The sequence below is a fragment of the Mustela lutreola genome, chromosome 10, assembly GCF_030435805.1.
Source record: "Mustela lutreola isolate mMusLut2 chromosome 10, mMusLut2.pri, whole genome shotgun sequence".
NCBI classification, from domain to species: Eukaryota; Metazoa; Chordata; class Mammalia; order Carnivora; family Mustelidae; genus Mustela; species Mustela lutreola.
This window is the reverse complement of record NC_081299.1, coordinates 54,906,351-54,918,945: the sequence shown is the minus strand read 5'-3', so window position 1 is coordinate 54,918,945 and position 12,595 is coordinate 54,906,351. Positions and strand designations below refer to the sequence as shown.

The 12,595-nt window shown below is 33.5% G+C and overlaps 1 protein-coding gene across 13 annotated transcripts in view; it reads right to left on the bottom strand.

Annotated features, from left to right (window-relative positions):
• The window catches only part of MIER1 (MIER1 transcriptional regulator), a 58,976-nt gene that overhangs the window by 39,953 nt on the left and 6,428 nt on the right, over positions 1-12,595 (bottom strand). For 9 of the 13 annotated variants that reach the window (XM_059135819.1, XM_059135828.1, XM_059135820.1 and 6 more), the window contains one exon: positions 3,431-3,455. In XM_059135819.1, the coding sequence (XP_058991802.1) occupies positions 3,431-3,455 (25 nt within the window). Of the gene's footprint in view, positions 1-3,259; positions 3,297-3,430; positions 3,456-12,595 lie in introns of all 13 variants that reach the window. The other 4 variants (XR_009345071.1, XM_059135817.1, XM_059135818.1 and 1 more) reach the window with 1 other exon arrangement.

Below are 12,595 nucleotides of genomic sequence, written 5' to 3'. Positions count from 1 at the left end.
CACTTGTGTTCCCTTTCTCACTGTGTCTCCCTCTGTCAAATAAATAAATAAAAATCTATTAAAAAATAAAAATCTATTTCATATCACATATACTATCAGTTTCTTTGGATTAAGAAAAGCCAGGCATAATTTTATTAGGGCATCTTAGTACCAGCTGAGGGACTGGTACTCACTGAAACAAGAGTTTTGTAAGAGAGCAGTTTGAGAACCCCTAATTTAGTTGCAGTTTTGTCCCAAACATTATCCCCTCTTCTTGAGCTTTTAATGAAAAATACTCCCAGAACTTTTTAGTTCACCCAGCAATCTTCCAGGACGCTTAGTCAATAATCATGTATTCCTACAAGTGATGCTGTATTTTTCTTCTCCTTTAGATGGAGAAAGATCCTAAAACCACCTCACACCACCACCCTGAATGTACTATTATCCTAATCATAATACAATTCCCTATGAACGCAAATACTGCAAAAATCTAATTATGCTTAATTCCTAACTACTTATGCATTTTCACTAACTAAAAAACAAAACAAAACTCACATGAATACACAGCATCAAGTTATTAGTATTCTATTACTGACCTAAAGTCTCCCATTTTGTTGTCATTTGCAAAGCCTATTATATTTAAAGCTTTACCACCTCACCCTCTCACTACATGAAATAACAAAGGGTAGTAAACCTTTTCCCCTTCTCACTCCAATTCTTTCTCTGCATATACACCGCACTGTTTCCTACTTTCAATTTCACTTCTTTTCTTGCCTTAACCTGACTTCTTGGTTTTATCTGACTTTTTTTACCTTTTTGAAACCAATTAACCATCCTATTCCTTTCTGTTAATTATTAGACCTATTGTTAGGCTGTCTCCTAGAGGTAAAAATCCCTAAATAAATCATTAGAGGGAGGGAATCTGGTGCTTTGTGTAAATAAATATTTTTATTTAGAGTTAAGGCAAAGATCAGTTTGTTCATAAAATTACATCTTACTATGAAATTACTAAAAGTTACCTTATATCTTTTCAAAGATTCAAAAAATAAATTGTTTATATCATGTGCACTTATTAAATAATTTTATTTCCTTCCCTTCCCTAAATCTTTACCCCCTCTAATGGTTACTAGTCTTACAGGTAAAACCTTATATTGTGCCTCCACAGGTTTACACTGGTAAAGTCTACAGACAAACCATTGAGCCTGGGTCATGTGACTATTATTAGTACCATCAATTCCAAAGTACAGATATTACAAAGGCCACTGCCTTTTATCAGTGGACCAAAAATTTTTTTACACAGAAGCCTCTATTCCTACTCTTTTCCCACCAACTTTTGTTAATTGCCTACAATCAGTATTACTTATAAGAGCAATATATATTCCCTCTGGGCAGAAGCCTGATATTATAAACAATACTTCAAAATCCTTAGTCTGGAAAATTAAAAAAAAAACTAGCATTCAGCAGGTAGTAAAGGCCATCAATGATAGTTGTATTCTTCAAGTTCCACTATTCCAGTTCAGCCTAAGCTGATTCAAATGCAAGGGGAAAATGAGAAAGCTATTTATTAATATCACTTTTGAAGTAATTACTTTTTTTGTGCCTAAATATTATCTGATGAATGTCTCAAAAATCCATAGAAAAATATCTAGGGGGGACTGGGTGGCTCAGTCAGTTAAGTATCTGCCTTCAGCTCAGGTCACGATCACAGGGTCCTGGGACTGAGCCCCAGCATTGGACTCTGCTTAGCAGAGGGCCTTCTTCTCCCTCTCTCTGCCACTCTGCCTACTTATGATCCCTCTTTCTTTCTCTGTCAAATAAATAAAATCTTTAAAAATATATATATCTAAAACTCAGTCTATTTGCAGTATGACAACATTAACAAAAACAACCAGAATCTATTTTTTCAATGAAAAGATATCTGTGTTGAAAGAAAAAAAATATTGGGAACAATTCCATGTCCTAAAAAAGATACAATAATCTACTATTTATCTGAGGTCAGATTACTTCCAACCTCAACCATTCTGAACATATTTATAAACAAGGAAGTTAAAAAAAAAAAATCCTTGAGTTTCAGAAATAATATACTTTATTTCCAAGCACATTAGAAAAAGAAGACATCTGCAGTTGAAATAAATATGACAAAACTCACAGTCAATTGAGCACACTAGTCATTCAGAAGGGATCTAGAGATATTCTAGTCTAGCTCCTACTTAATTCATTGTACTACAGAGAGTACAGTGAGTTGTGTTCATGAAAAGGACCCCAAACCATTAAAAATGGCATATATTAACCATTTTTATAAACATTCTTTCCAAAACTTAAAACATAGGAAGATTACTTCAATAATCTGGAAAATTCAGTAATATATCGTATCTAAATATTTAATATCTATGTTTTCAAATAAAACATTACCATGTCTCAGAGAACTCCCTTTCTGACTCTTATGCTATATTGAGCTGTTCCTTAATTCACGTACTACATTACAGAAGGCAGTCCTTTCTCTTGAAGTCCCTGCACACTGAGGCAAAGACTGGACTCTTTCCTGAGTGCTCTTTAGCTCCAACCAATTGTTGATACACAGGTATGTTATACTTAGTAGTGCCAGAACCTCTAACTGTGAGAAGCCTAAATACTGATTTTATATAAAACATCCTAATTTTTTTTTTTAAAGATTTTATTTATTTGGCAGACAGACACCACAGGTAGGCAGAGAGGTAGGCAGAAAGAGGGCGGGGAAGCAGGCTCCCCGCTGAACAGAGAGCCCGATGCGGAGCTCAATCCCAGGACCCTGAAACCGTGATCTGAGCTGAAGGCAGAGGCTTAACCCACTGAGCCACCCAGGTACCTCAAAATATCCTAATTTTTAAGATCACTGCAACTGGCCACACAAAAAACATTTGTGGCCCAGATATGTTCAAGTATCACATGTTTGCAATCTCTAAGTTAAGAAAAAGTGAATCTGTACCGTATTTGTAAGAGAACACGATACGCCAACACTATACGGTTTGAATCTAAACATAACCTTAATTCAACTTTAAATATTCATTTTTAAATGTTCTTGTTTTACTTTCTCCCTCATTAAACGCATTAATTTTTTTCTCAAATACTTTTGACTTTCCTCCACAAGTAAGTATTTCTAAGTAGTGACTCCTTTTGAAAAAATACACTTCATATATACTTGAAATCAAATAGCAATTAAAACCTGTAAGAAACACACATAGTAATTCATAAAAAAATGAACCCACAAATAGTCACGAGGTTGAACTCACAGCAGCCTCACCTGTACTTTCATGGGCAGTCAAATATTTCATCCATTTCTTTTTCCCCAGAGAAAAGAAGCATTCAGAAGAAAAGCAAGTCAGATGATAGTCTAACTCTTCTAAGCCTTTTTACAACTCATAGGACAAATGTTAGTCAAATAGAGATTACAGAAAATATGGAAAATACTTACCTGGACTTGAAGACTCAACAGATGGCTGGGGGAGGGGAAGAAAAGAAGAAAAATGATCATCTTTATGTAGTAGATCTTTACAAAATTTACAGAATTATTCAATGACAAGCATGATACCAAAAACCACAGTAAGTTCTAATGTCTGAATTGTCCAAGAAAAATTAAAACCTTCCATATAATCCTTTTTCTGACATTATGTTTATTTAAACGTAGAGAAAAATTTCAAATACTCCTGAATCTAGAAACAAAGATGATAAGGAATTGATTCAGATTTTGAAGGTAAATATGGGTCTCATAACATCTCATAGTTTAAGAGATCTGATTTGAGATCTTGGAACTTTCTAAAATATTTTCTCCAATGAAGACAGAGGAAATTATACACAAGGTTTGCTATGAAACTGGTCTCTGGCTTAAAGTGTGGGAGAAGGGAGGCCAAAACACTTTTAAGACATTATTTTAAGTAAGTTATATTTTAAGAAAGCAAAAGGGAAAAGTAAAATGTTACTGAGCACTAACAGTACACTAGGTTAACTTTACTCACAGACAACATATTTTTAAGTCATTACAGAATTAGTAAGCTTCCAGCTGAAGTCTAGAGAGGTTATCTGACGGAAAAATTACCAACATTTCCACTTACAACGCTGCTTCTACCGTAGCATTCTACTCCTCATATATTTAACTGTAAGCTTTCAGAAAATTTAAAGATAAAATAGGTAAGTAGCAATTTATTTTAGTAGTATCACCACTTGACAATTCATGGCTCTATTTTATCTAAATTTAGTTAATTCACAACTACAAACAAATCATCTACAAACACACTTCCATAAATACCAAAAACTAAATATGCTTCAAGTGACATAATTAAATTAAAACCTTTAAAAAACCTTAAAACTTCATAATTAAAACCTTTCCTATTCATTCAAAGCTACTTCATGCCCATTAAAAGTCAGAGATGCTAGAAGGCCAAAAGCACTGGCAAAAAGGTAGGGTTATTCTAATACATAGTTTCCAACATTGATGGCTCAACTTAACGGTTTTTCGACTTTACCACAGTGCAAAAGCAATACGTGTTCAGTAGAAACAACTTCAAATTTTGATCTTTTGCTGGGCTAGCAATATGTGGTATGATACTATCTTGTGATGCTGGGCACTGGCAGCAAGCTGCAGCTCCCAGTCAGGCATGCGATTACGAGGGTAAACAACAACCAATACATTTATAACCATTGTGTACCCACACACCTTTCTGTTGTTTGCTTTCAGTCTAGTATTCAATAAATTACATGAGATATTAACATTTTATTATAAAATAGGCTTTGTGTTAGAGGATTCTACCCAACTGTAGGCTAATATAAGTATTCTGAGCATGTTTGAGATACGCTAGCCTAAGCTAAGACGTTCATTCAGTATGTTAGGTACATTAAATGAATTTTGACTTAATACTTTTTTAAGATTTTATTTATTTGACAGAGAGATCGATCACAAGCAAGCAGGCAGAGAGGCAGGCAGAGAGAGAAGGGGAAGCAGCCTCCCCGCTGAGCAGAGAACCCAATGTGGGGCTCAATCCCAGAACCATGGGATCATGACCTGAGCTGAATGAAGGCAGAGACTTAACGGAGTCACCCAGGTACCCCCTTAATGATACTTTGAACTTATGACAGGCTTATCAGGACATAACCCCATCACGAGTCGAGGAAGATCAGTATTTTCCCTCTTTCTGCTAGGGGCAGAGAGCCAAGAAAAACAAAATAAAATGAGGAAAGTGCCTAATTTTTCAAAAGTAGGCATCTTAGACAAATTTCTTATGAGGTATTAAAACTCCATTTTGAAAAGTGTCTTTATTATGCTATTGTACTAAGTATGACATTCTAGATTGTACATGATAACTTAGATTCTTTTGAAGCACACTTTTCCAAGGGTCCTATTTCTTTTTCCTTCTAATGCTTAAAATGATTCTGAACTATAACATCAACTAATTTTAATAGAAGACTAACAGTATTCAGTATTATATATTTTCAAGTGTCACACCACTGCTTTTACTTAAAAGTTACTTTGCCACAATAGAGTCCAAACAGTGCTACTTTTTAATTCTATTCCTCCAATAGGAAGCTGGAGAGCAGGATGATAGAGTAATGTAACTATAAAAAGGGTTTCTAGGTTGCTTAACATCTTTTGGGCAGAGCTACGTATTTCCAGCTCAAAATGGATTTAACCACCACACAAATTATTACAGAGCAAATCAATATTTTCAAGTGTTAATCCACTTTTATGTCATGCAATTTTACTTTATTTCCCAAGTTTAAGAACAATCTCTGCCCAAGGCTACAGCAATAATGATTATCTTCATCTGGTCCCAGGTTTGCCATCCCCAAGTAGCCTCAGAGGACTGTTTTTCCTTTTTAGTAAACTTTCAAAATGATTTACAGGGCAGACACAAGAAAAACCAGCATTTCTTTCAAATTAGGAGTTTAAAAGAAATGGCTCTTTGAACATTTAGGTTTTTTTTTTTTTAAAAAAGCACTCTAATAATTATTCCACTTAACAGTCTTATAAAAAAGGAGTTCCTGATTAGAAATATTATCCTATAGAAGAATAAAAGGCACATTTTGACAGATGTTAGATATTGGCAATAATGAAGATACTGGATGATGAATGGTGTTTATAGTTTGTAAAAGGCCTCAAACAGCACTAAATGCCAGTACTATAATGACTGTTGTTCTATGGGTAAAGTTATCTATCACTTTAATAAGTTCTGAAAAAGATCCCGAATATTCTCCAGTAATTAAGATACCAATGTTTACAGGACCAGTAACATTTGTAAGCTTAGCTGACATAAAGTGGAACACCCATTATTCAAAGATAGCATTAGTCATTTTACGTCAGAAATACTGGAAAGTTTCAAGAACTGTGTTTGACTGATGTATACCTAGATTAGGATGGGGGAGGGGAAGTGGGATTGTTTGCCTCTAGACATGTATTTTAGTGTTCTATGTGCAAAATAAAATTCCATTATTTCAGTCTGGGGAGCATGAGAGTGATTAGTTTCTTGAAAGTTAATTCTATTCAATTAAATTAAAAATAAAACTTCTAGAAACCTGGCATTTGAAAACAGTTTATACTATAAATATTACCTTTGCCCAGCTAACAGACAAAACAATTATTTTTCAAAATAAGAATTTAGTATCATAATACAGGAAATTTGAGTATGAAATGAGAACACTTTTTATTTAGGTATTTAAGAGAAGAGCAGAACCAGCTTACAATGATACAGTACTACATTTTTTCAAATGAATGTTACTTGATCATAACTATATACCTGGCAATAACATCTGCTCTGCCTACTTATTTTATAGATTAGCAAACCCAAGGAGAGATAGTGACTTATCAAGCTTCCATGGTAGGTGTTGAAGGTGGAACTGAAATCCAGGACCTGAATGCTTCCATATCTTCCAAGGAAACAAATATATTAAAAATGTTTTCTCTTTACCTCTCTCCTTCCTCTCTGTTAATTTCTCTTTCTTTTTAAAATGGTTTTCATTTGTTCAAAGCATATTTAAAATGTGACTGCAAGTTGTCATCTGTCATGTCAAACTATTATTTATGTCTTGTAAGAAACTGGTATCTCTAACAATATTCTCCAGAAAAACCTGAAACATCTATCATTAATGACACAGTAAACTGAAAGGGGGAAGGAGGGGAAAAATAAAACTAAAGCTGTTAAGCAGGTATTCACTTATAACTATTTTAGAAAAAGCACAAACTATAAAATTCAAGTAGTAAAGATTTTTTCATTGGAGATTAAAATGTATTTAAAATGCACTCATACTTGGTGCCTGGGTGGCTCAGTAAGTTAAGCAACTGCCTTTGGCTCAGGTCATGGTCCTGGAGTCCCAGGATTAAGTTCCACATTGGGCTCCCAGCTCAGTGGGGAATCTGCTTTTCCCTCTGACCCACTCCCCTCTCAAACTCTCCCCCACTCTTTCTCAAATAAATGAATAAAATCTTAAAAAAAATAAAAACGGGGCGCCAGGGTGGCTCAGTGGGTTGGGCCTCTGCCTTCGGCTCTTTAAAAATAAATAAATAAATCAGGCGCCTGGGTGGCTCAGTGGGTTAAGCCACTGCCTTCGGCTCAGGTCATGATCTCAGGGTCCTGGGATCGAGTCCCGCATCGGGCTCTCTGCTCGGCAGGGAGCCTGCTTCCCTCTCTCTCTCTGCCTGCCTCTCTGCCTACTTGTGATCTCTGTCAGATAAATAAATAAAATCTTAAAAATAAAGAAAGAAAGAAAGAAAGAAAGAAAGATAATAAAAATAAAATGCACTTACACATTATCAGTAGAAAAACGAGTTTGTTTACCCATTCTAGTGATTATTTTGCTAATATAAAATTACCCTACTGATATGCCTAAAAAAGCATACGAAGATATATCTATAAGTCATTACCATAAAGTGGTTTATAGCAAAAGGCTGGAAAAAAATTTTAATGTCTATCATTTAATTAGTTAGAAATGAAATACAAGTCTTCCAAATAGTTAAACACATTAATCCACTAAAAAGAATGAGACAAAAATCTGTGGTGAATGAGAAAAAGATATAAAAACCATATATACATATTTACTTATGCATATATTAGAAATGAAAAAAAAAGTATAGAAGAGGGGTAAACTGGACTGGAATACACATGAAAACTTTTTTCTCCAAAAGTATATACAAGAATCTATTAATAGTAATTACCTCTAGGAAACAGGTAGGGGAGAGAAGGGTTTTGTTTTGTTTTTGTTGTTGTTGTTGTTGTTTTTTCATTGTATACCTTTCTACACTGTTGGAATTTTCTAGCCACTTGTTAGCATTACCATTTTGTTTTTTAAAGAAAGTCAGTGGAGATTATCCTGTGGAATTATTGGCTATTATTAGCTATTTTTATTTTCTTCCTCTACTTGCGATTTTTAAGAAAACTTAATACTTGCCACTTTTTTTTTTTTAAAACAAGTATGTAATTTAGAAAAATAACCTAGTTTTCTTTTAGGTGCAAACATAAATACCTGAGATGGAAAACATAACACTAGACAGTCACACAAAGTATGAGTAGGCTAAATCAAATTTAAAAATGAAATTGTTAACTTCTATACCTTCACCCATATATATGACTTAGCTTTTCAAGTTGCTAATAGCTGTAACAAATTCAATGCCTCAGATTTGTTCAAATGTTTCTCTTCTGTATCTTTCTAGAACACGGTATTCTAGAATATTACCATTATTAAAAAAAATAAAGTAGTAAAAGCATGAAGTAATCATTAGATTCCTATAGTCCAGGTAATCAAAAGCTATTTTCAATGAAAATAACTGTCTGAACTAATTTCTCCCCTCAAACCAATTCCATCACCATTTCTTTGTTATCATCATTTACTTAGTAATTTAGACACTAAATCAGAGATTCTCACAGTTACGGGGATAGAAACCAGAAAGGAGTTAGAGGCCCTTCTCCAGGTGGAGAAGACTGGGGAACCGTGCTCACCATTTCTCTTCCTCCATATAAAACTAAGTCACTTATTTCAAACCCTGAGGAATTCTGGGCCATAAAAAAGATTAAGAAAATCTTGGTGGTAAAACTAGCAAACTAACTACAGTAATAATAATTCATAGGATGAATTGCTATTATTAAACACTAGGAATTCTGAAGTCTAGGCCCCACTCTTAATTGTACCACAGCCTAAATGTACAACCTAGGACAAACTGCATTAACTCTGCTCAGTTTCATTTTCCCTAAGATAGAAAGAATTAGACTCCTTCTAGTTCAATTTCCTCTGAGATCTAAGTTCTTTACTTTTAATATGATTTCCTCAAAAGACATATTACTACTAAGGAATACTTAGCTAAAGGGATGGGATATGTTGAATAGCCTCTTTTCATTTTTTTTTTTTCAATCTAGGACTTTTGGAAAAAAATGATCTCTATTTGCAAAAAGCTTTCTGGAGGGTGCTACTTTATGAATTTCCTATCTACACAAACATAATTTTAAGTCATTCTTAAAAGCCATAGAATAAGTCAAAGAGAATGGGTCCCCAGTGATGACCAGTACTTTAACAGTTTAATCACTGCAATGAATTTTGAAAAGATTTGTGAATCTTTTGAAATATACAGGGACTCAAGCAAGAAATTTCTATATATGTGATTACTTTTCTGCTTTTACTATTAAGCTTCTTGCTTCAATGGCAGGGTTTTCTTTTTTGTTTTTTGTTGGGGGGCAGTGTTTTATTTCTGATTTGAGAAACTGATTAGTCTTCTGTACAAAAAGTCTCTAAAAGTAATCCACTTCTGTATCTCCTCCAGCTAACCTTTCCTACCTTACCAAGTACTTTATCACTCCTTCTGAATTAACTTTATTAGATTCTCATACATTGGTGTTCTTGATTACTCTGGATAAATCCTAATACACTGAAGTATAAATATTAAAAAAATTCACTACCACTACAGAGAATTATTTAAGGCCTAAATTCATTGCAGAGAAACAAGTTTTGCTTACAACTGAAATTAACACTATCAAGAAGAGCGGTCAAGATGATCCTATTTCCTTAAAAAATTAAATTCAAATACACTAAAAACCACTAAGCAATCTGTTTTCAAGAGAAATAAACAAATGGATGTAATAGTGAATAAACAGATTATGTACATCATTTCTGAAAAATTTTAAATACTTAAAATACAGAAAAGTTCATTAAATTTTTTTCTCTTTATGTAACAATACAGCAGAGATGAAAAGATAGGTCTTGCACTATGCTGTGGCTTTTTTTTTTCCCCTGGAAAAGAAAAGTCCCTTCTGTGTTTACAAACTCTGAAATAACAGACAAATTGTTCATTCCCAAAGGTCCCTACACCACATTCCTTACAAAACCCAAAGGATCAAGGATTTCTTCCTTTTACGCTTTCTTTCTTATTGCCGCTGTAAAACTGCAACTACCCTGTAATTTAAGTGTGACTAGGAGAACCTCCTTTTAGAAGGTTGATAAATAATTCTAAGGGATAAGTAATGAGAAATAGTACCAAAAACTAGTAAGAAAGGGAGTATGTACCATTTCTTTTAGGCACATTAAATATGTTTTAAATGTTATCACAATTTGAGGAACCATTAAATATATACTTCCTACTGCCTAAGATGATCAGATCAAATGTGAAAAAGTAGTATATTTTATTTACATCTAAATCAATTTGTATTCAGGAATTAAACATTTCTTGGGAAAAAACAAGGTCAGGGTAATTCTCCTATGGAAAAAATAACAACAATAAAAAAAAAAACCCAGAAATATAATATCTACATTTTTCTCCAGAGACATATTTCCTCAATAACCTGTTTTCCCCTAAGATTTAACAAATAAATGTATATTGTTGCTTTGCACTTTCTGTCATTTCACCAGTTAGCTTCAATGTTCAAGTCTACTTAACTAGAAGTACAAGAGACATGATTTATTTTACCACATACCTTATATTGGCATCATAAAGAACAAATCTCCTGAGAGCTCACACAATAGAACTCTATACACCAAGCATTTCCCCACCTAATTTTTTAAAATGACTAGTCTCTAAAATCATCCTAATTACTAAAATATTGAGATCAGAAAAATACAAATTAATTTTACTTTTCACTTGCTTTAGATTTTTTTGTGGGACATAGATGAAGAAGGATCCCCCGTTCTTCCTCCAAATTCACTAAAAATAAAACCACTGGAGTTATAAAGGACAATTTTTTTTTTCTTTAAGATTTTAGGTTACTAAATAAATGCACTGAAAACAAAGCTCAGGTTTTCTCTTCTTTTTTTTTTTTTTTCTTTTAAAGGTCTTCTCTTCTCGAAATTGAACTATCCATGCGTTCTGACTGAACATGAGCGTTCCATTCTCCAAGTTTAGTTTAGAGAACTAAAACATATCCTTGAAAACATTAGTAAATAATTACTGGCTAAAAATATTGTTTTTCCTCTCATATTAATGCAATCATCTTTAACTTCTAAAACAAGAAAAATATTAATATACTACTACTTACATATTAAGTATTCTGTGTGCGAACAGTTAAATTTATGGGTGAAGTTTCTTAAAAAACCTAATTTTACTGTATTTGCAAACTAAGTTATTTTCCTTCTCTAATAGGTTGTCTTAAAATATGACTACAGAACTTAAAGCTCAAACCATTGTGAGCAGCCACCAGGGAAGAAACCTTATCACCTATCACAGTGTTGCTTATTTAATAGGCATTCACTGAAAAGGAAATCCACTGAAAACTATTTGACAAAATGTAGATAAATTCAGCCACATATGACCCCCTTCCCTCTCTTACATATGAAAAAAAGAAACACTTAAAATCTTACCAGGACTAAAATTGTTTCAGCCCAGTTGAATGAATCCATTCACATTTAAGTGAAATACAAAGTACTATGTTTTCTCCAATCTATATGCCTTGAAATACAATTCTTTAACCACAAAGAACAAAAGAAATGGAAATAAACCTAAGATCTAAATTTAGTTTTAAATCAAAAGTATTAAAATGTTTTAAAAAGATTACTGGCAGCAAAGAGTCCTGCTATAGTGAAATTTGCTCCTTTAATAGCAAATACTCCACTACATTAATATAAAGTCAGTTTCCATAAGGAAAGCAGAAGGAGCACCCCTAAAAGCATCTGCACAAAACAGCTAACTTTAAGGACCTTCTACTCAACAGGTACATAAGAAGCGTCAAAAATTAATATTTTTCCATAATCTACACGGTTTCCTATCCCAAGGCTTAAGAAGGAGATAATATGGTATTACCAACTAACTCACCACTGACTTCATTTAGCAAATAAGGAACACAAAAATTGAGGGCTGGATGGTTAAAAAACAAAAACAAAAACCTATTCCTGAATCTGTTTTGGGGTGTCTCCGAGACCATGAAAATGGTAATTCATACAAGGAAATGCCTTAACATTTAGTGAGGCTCTGACTCAAAAAGACTTAAAACCCCAAATACTATCACTTCTTAAACTCCAGGGGGTGAAGAATAACGGAATTCTTCTGACGGTAAGCGAGGAAAAAGTATTAGAAAAAAAAATCAAATATGTGGTTTAAATCAGAAAAAAAATTTAAATCTCCAGTGGCACAACACTAAGTTCGAAACAATCATTAAGAGTGGTTGTTCGCCACGAT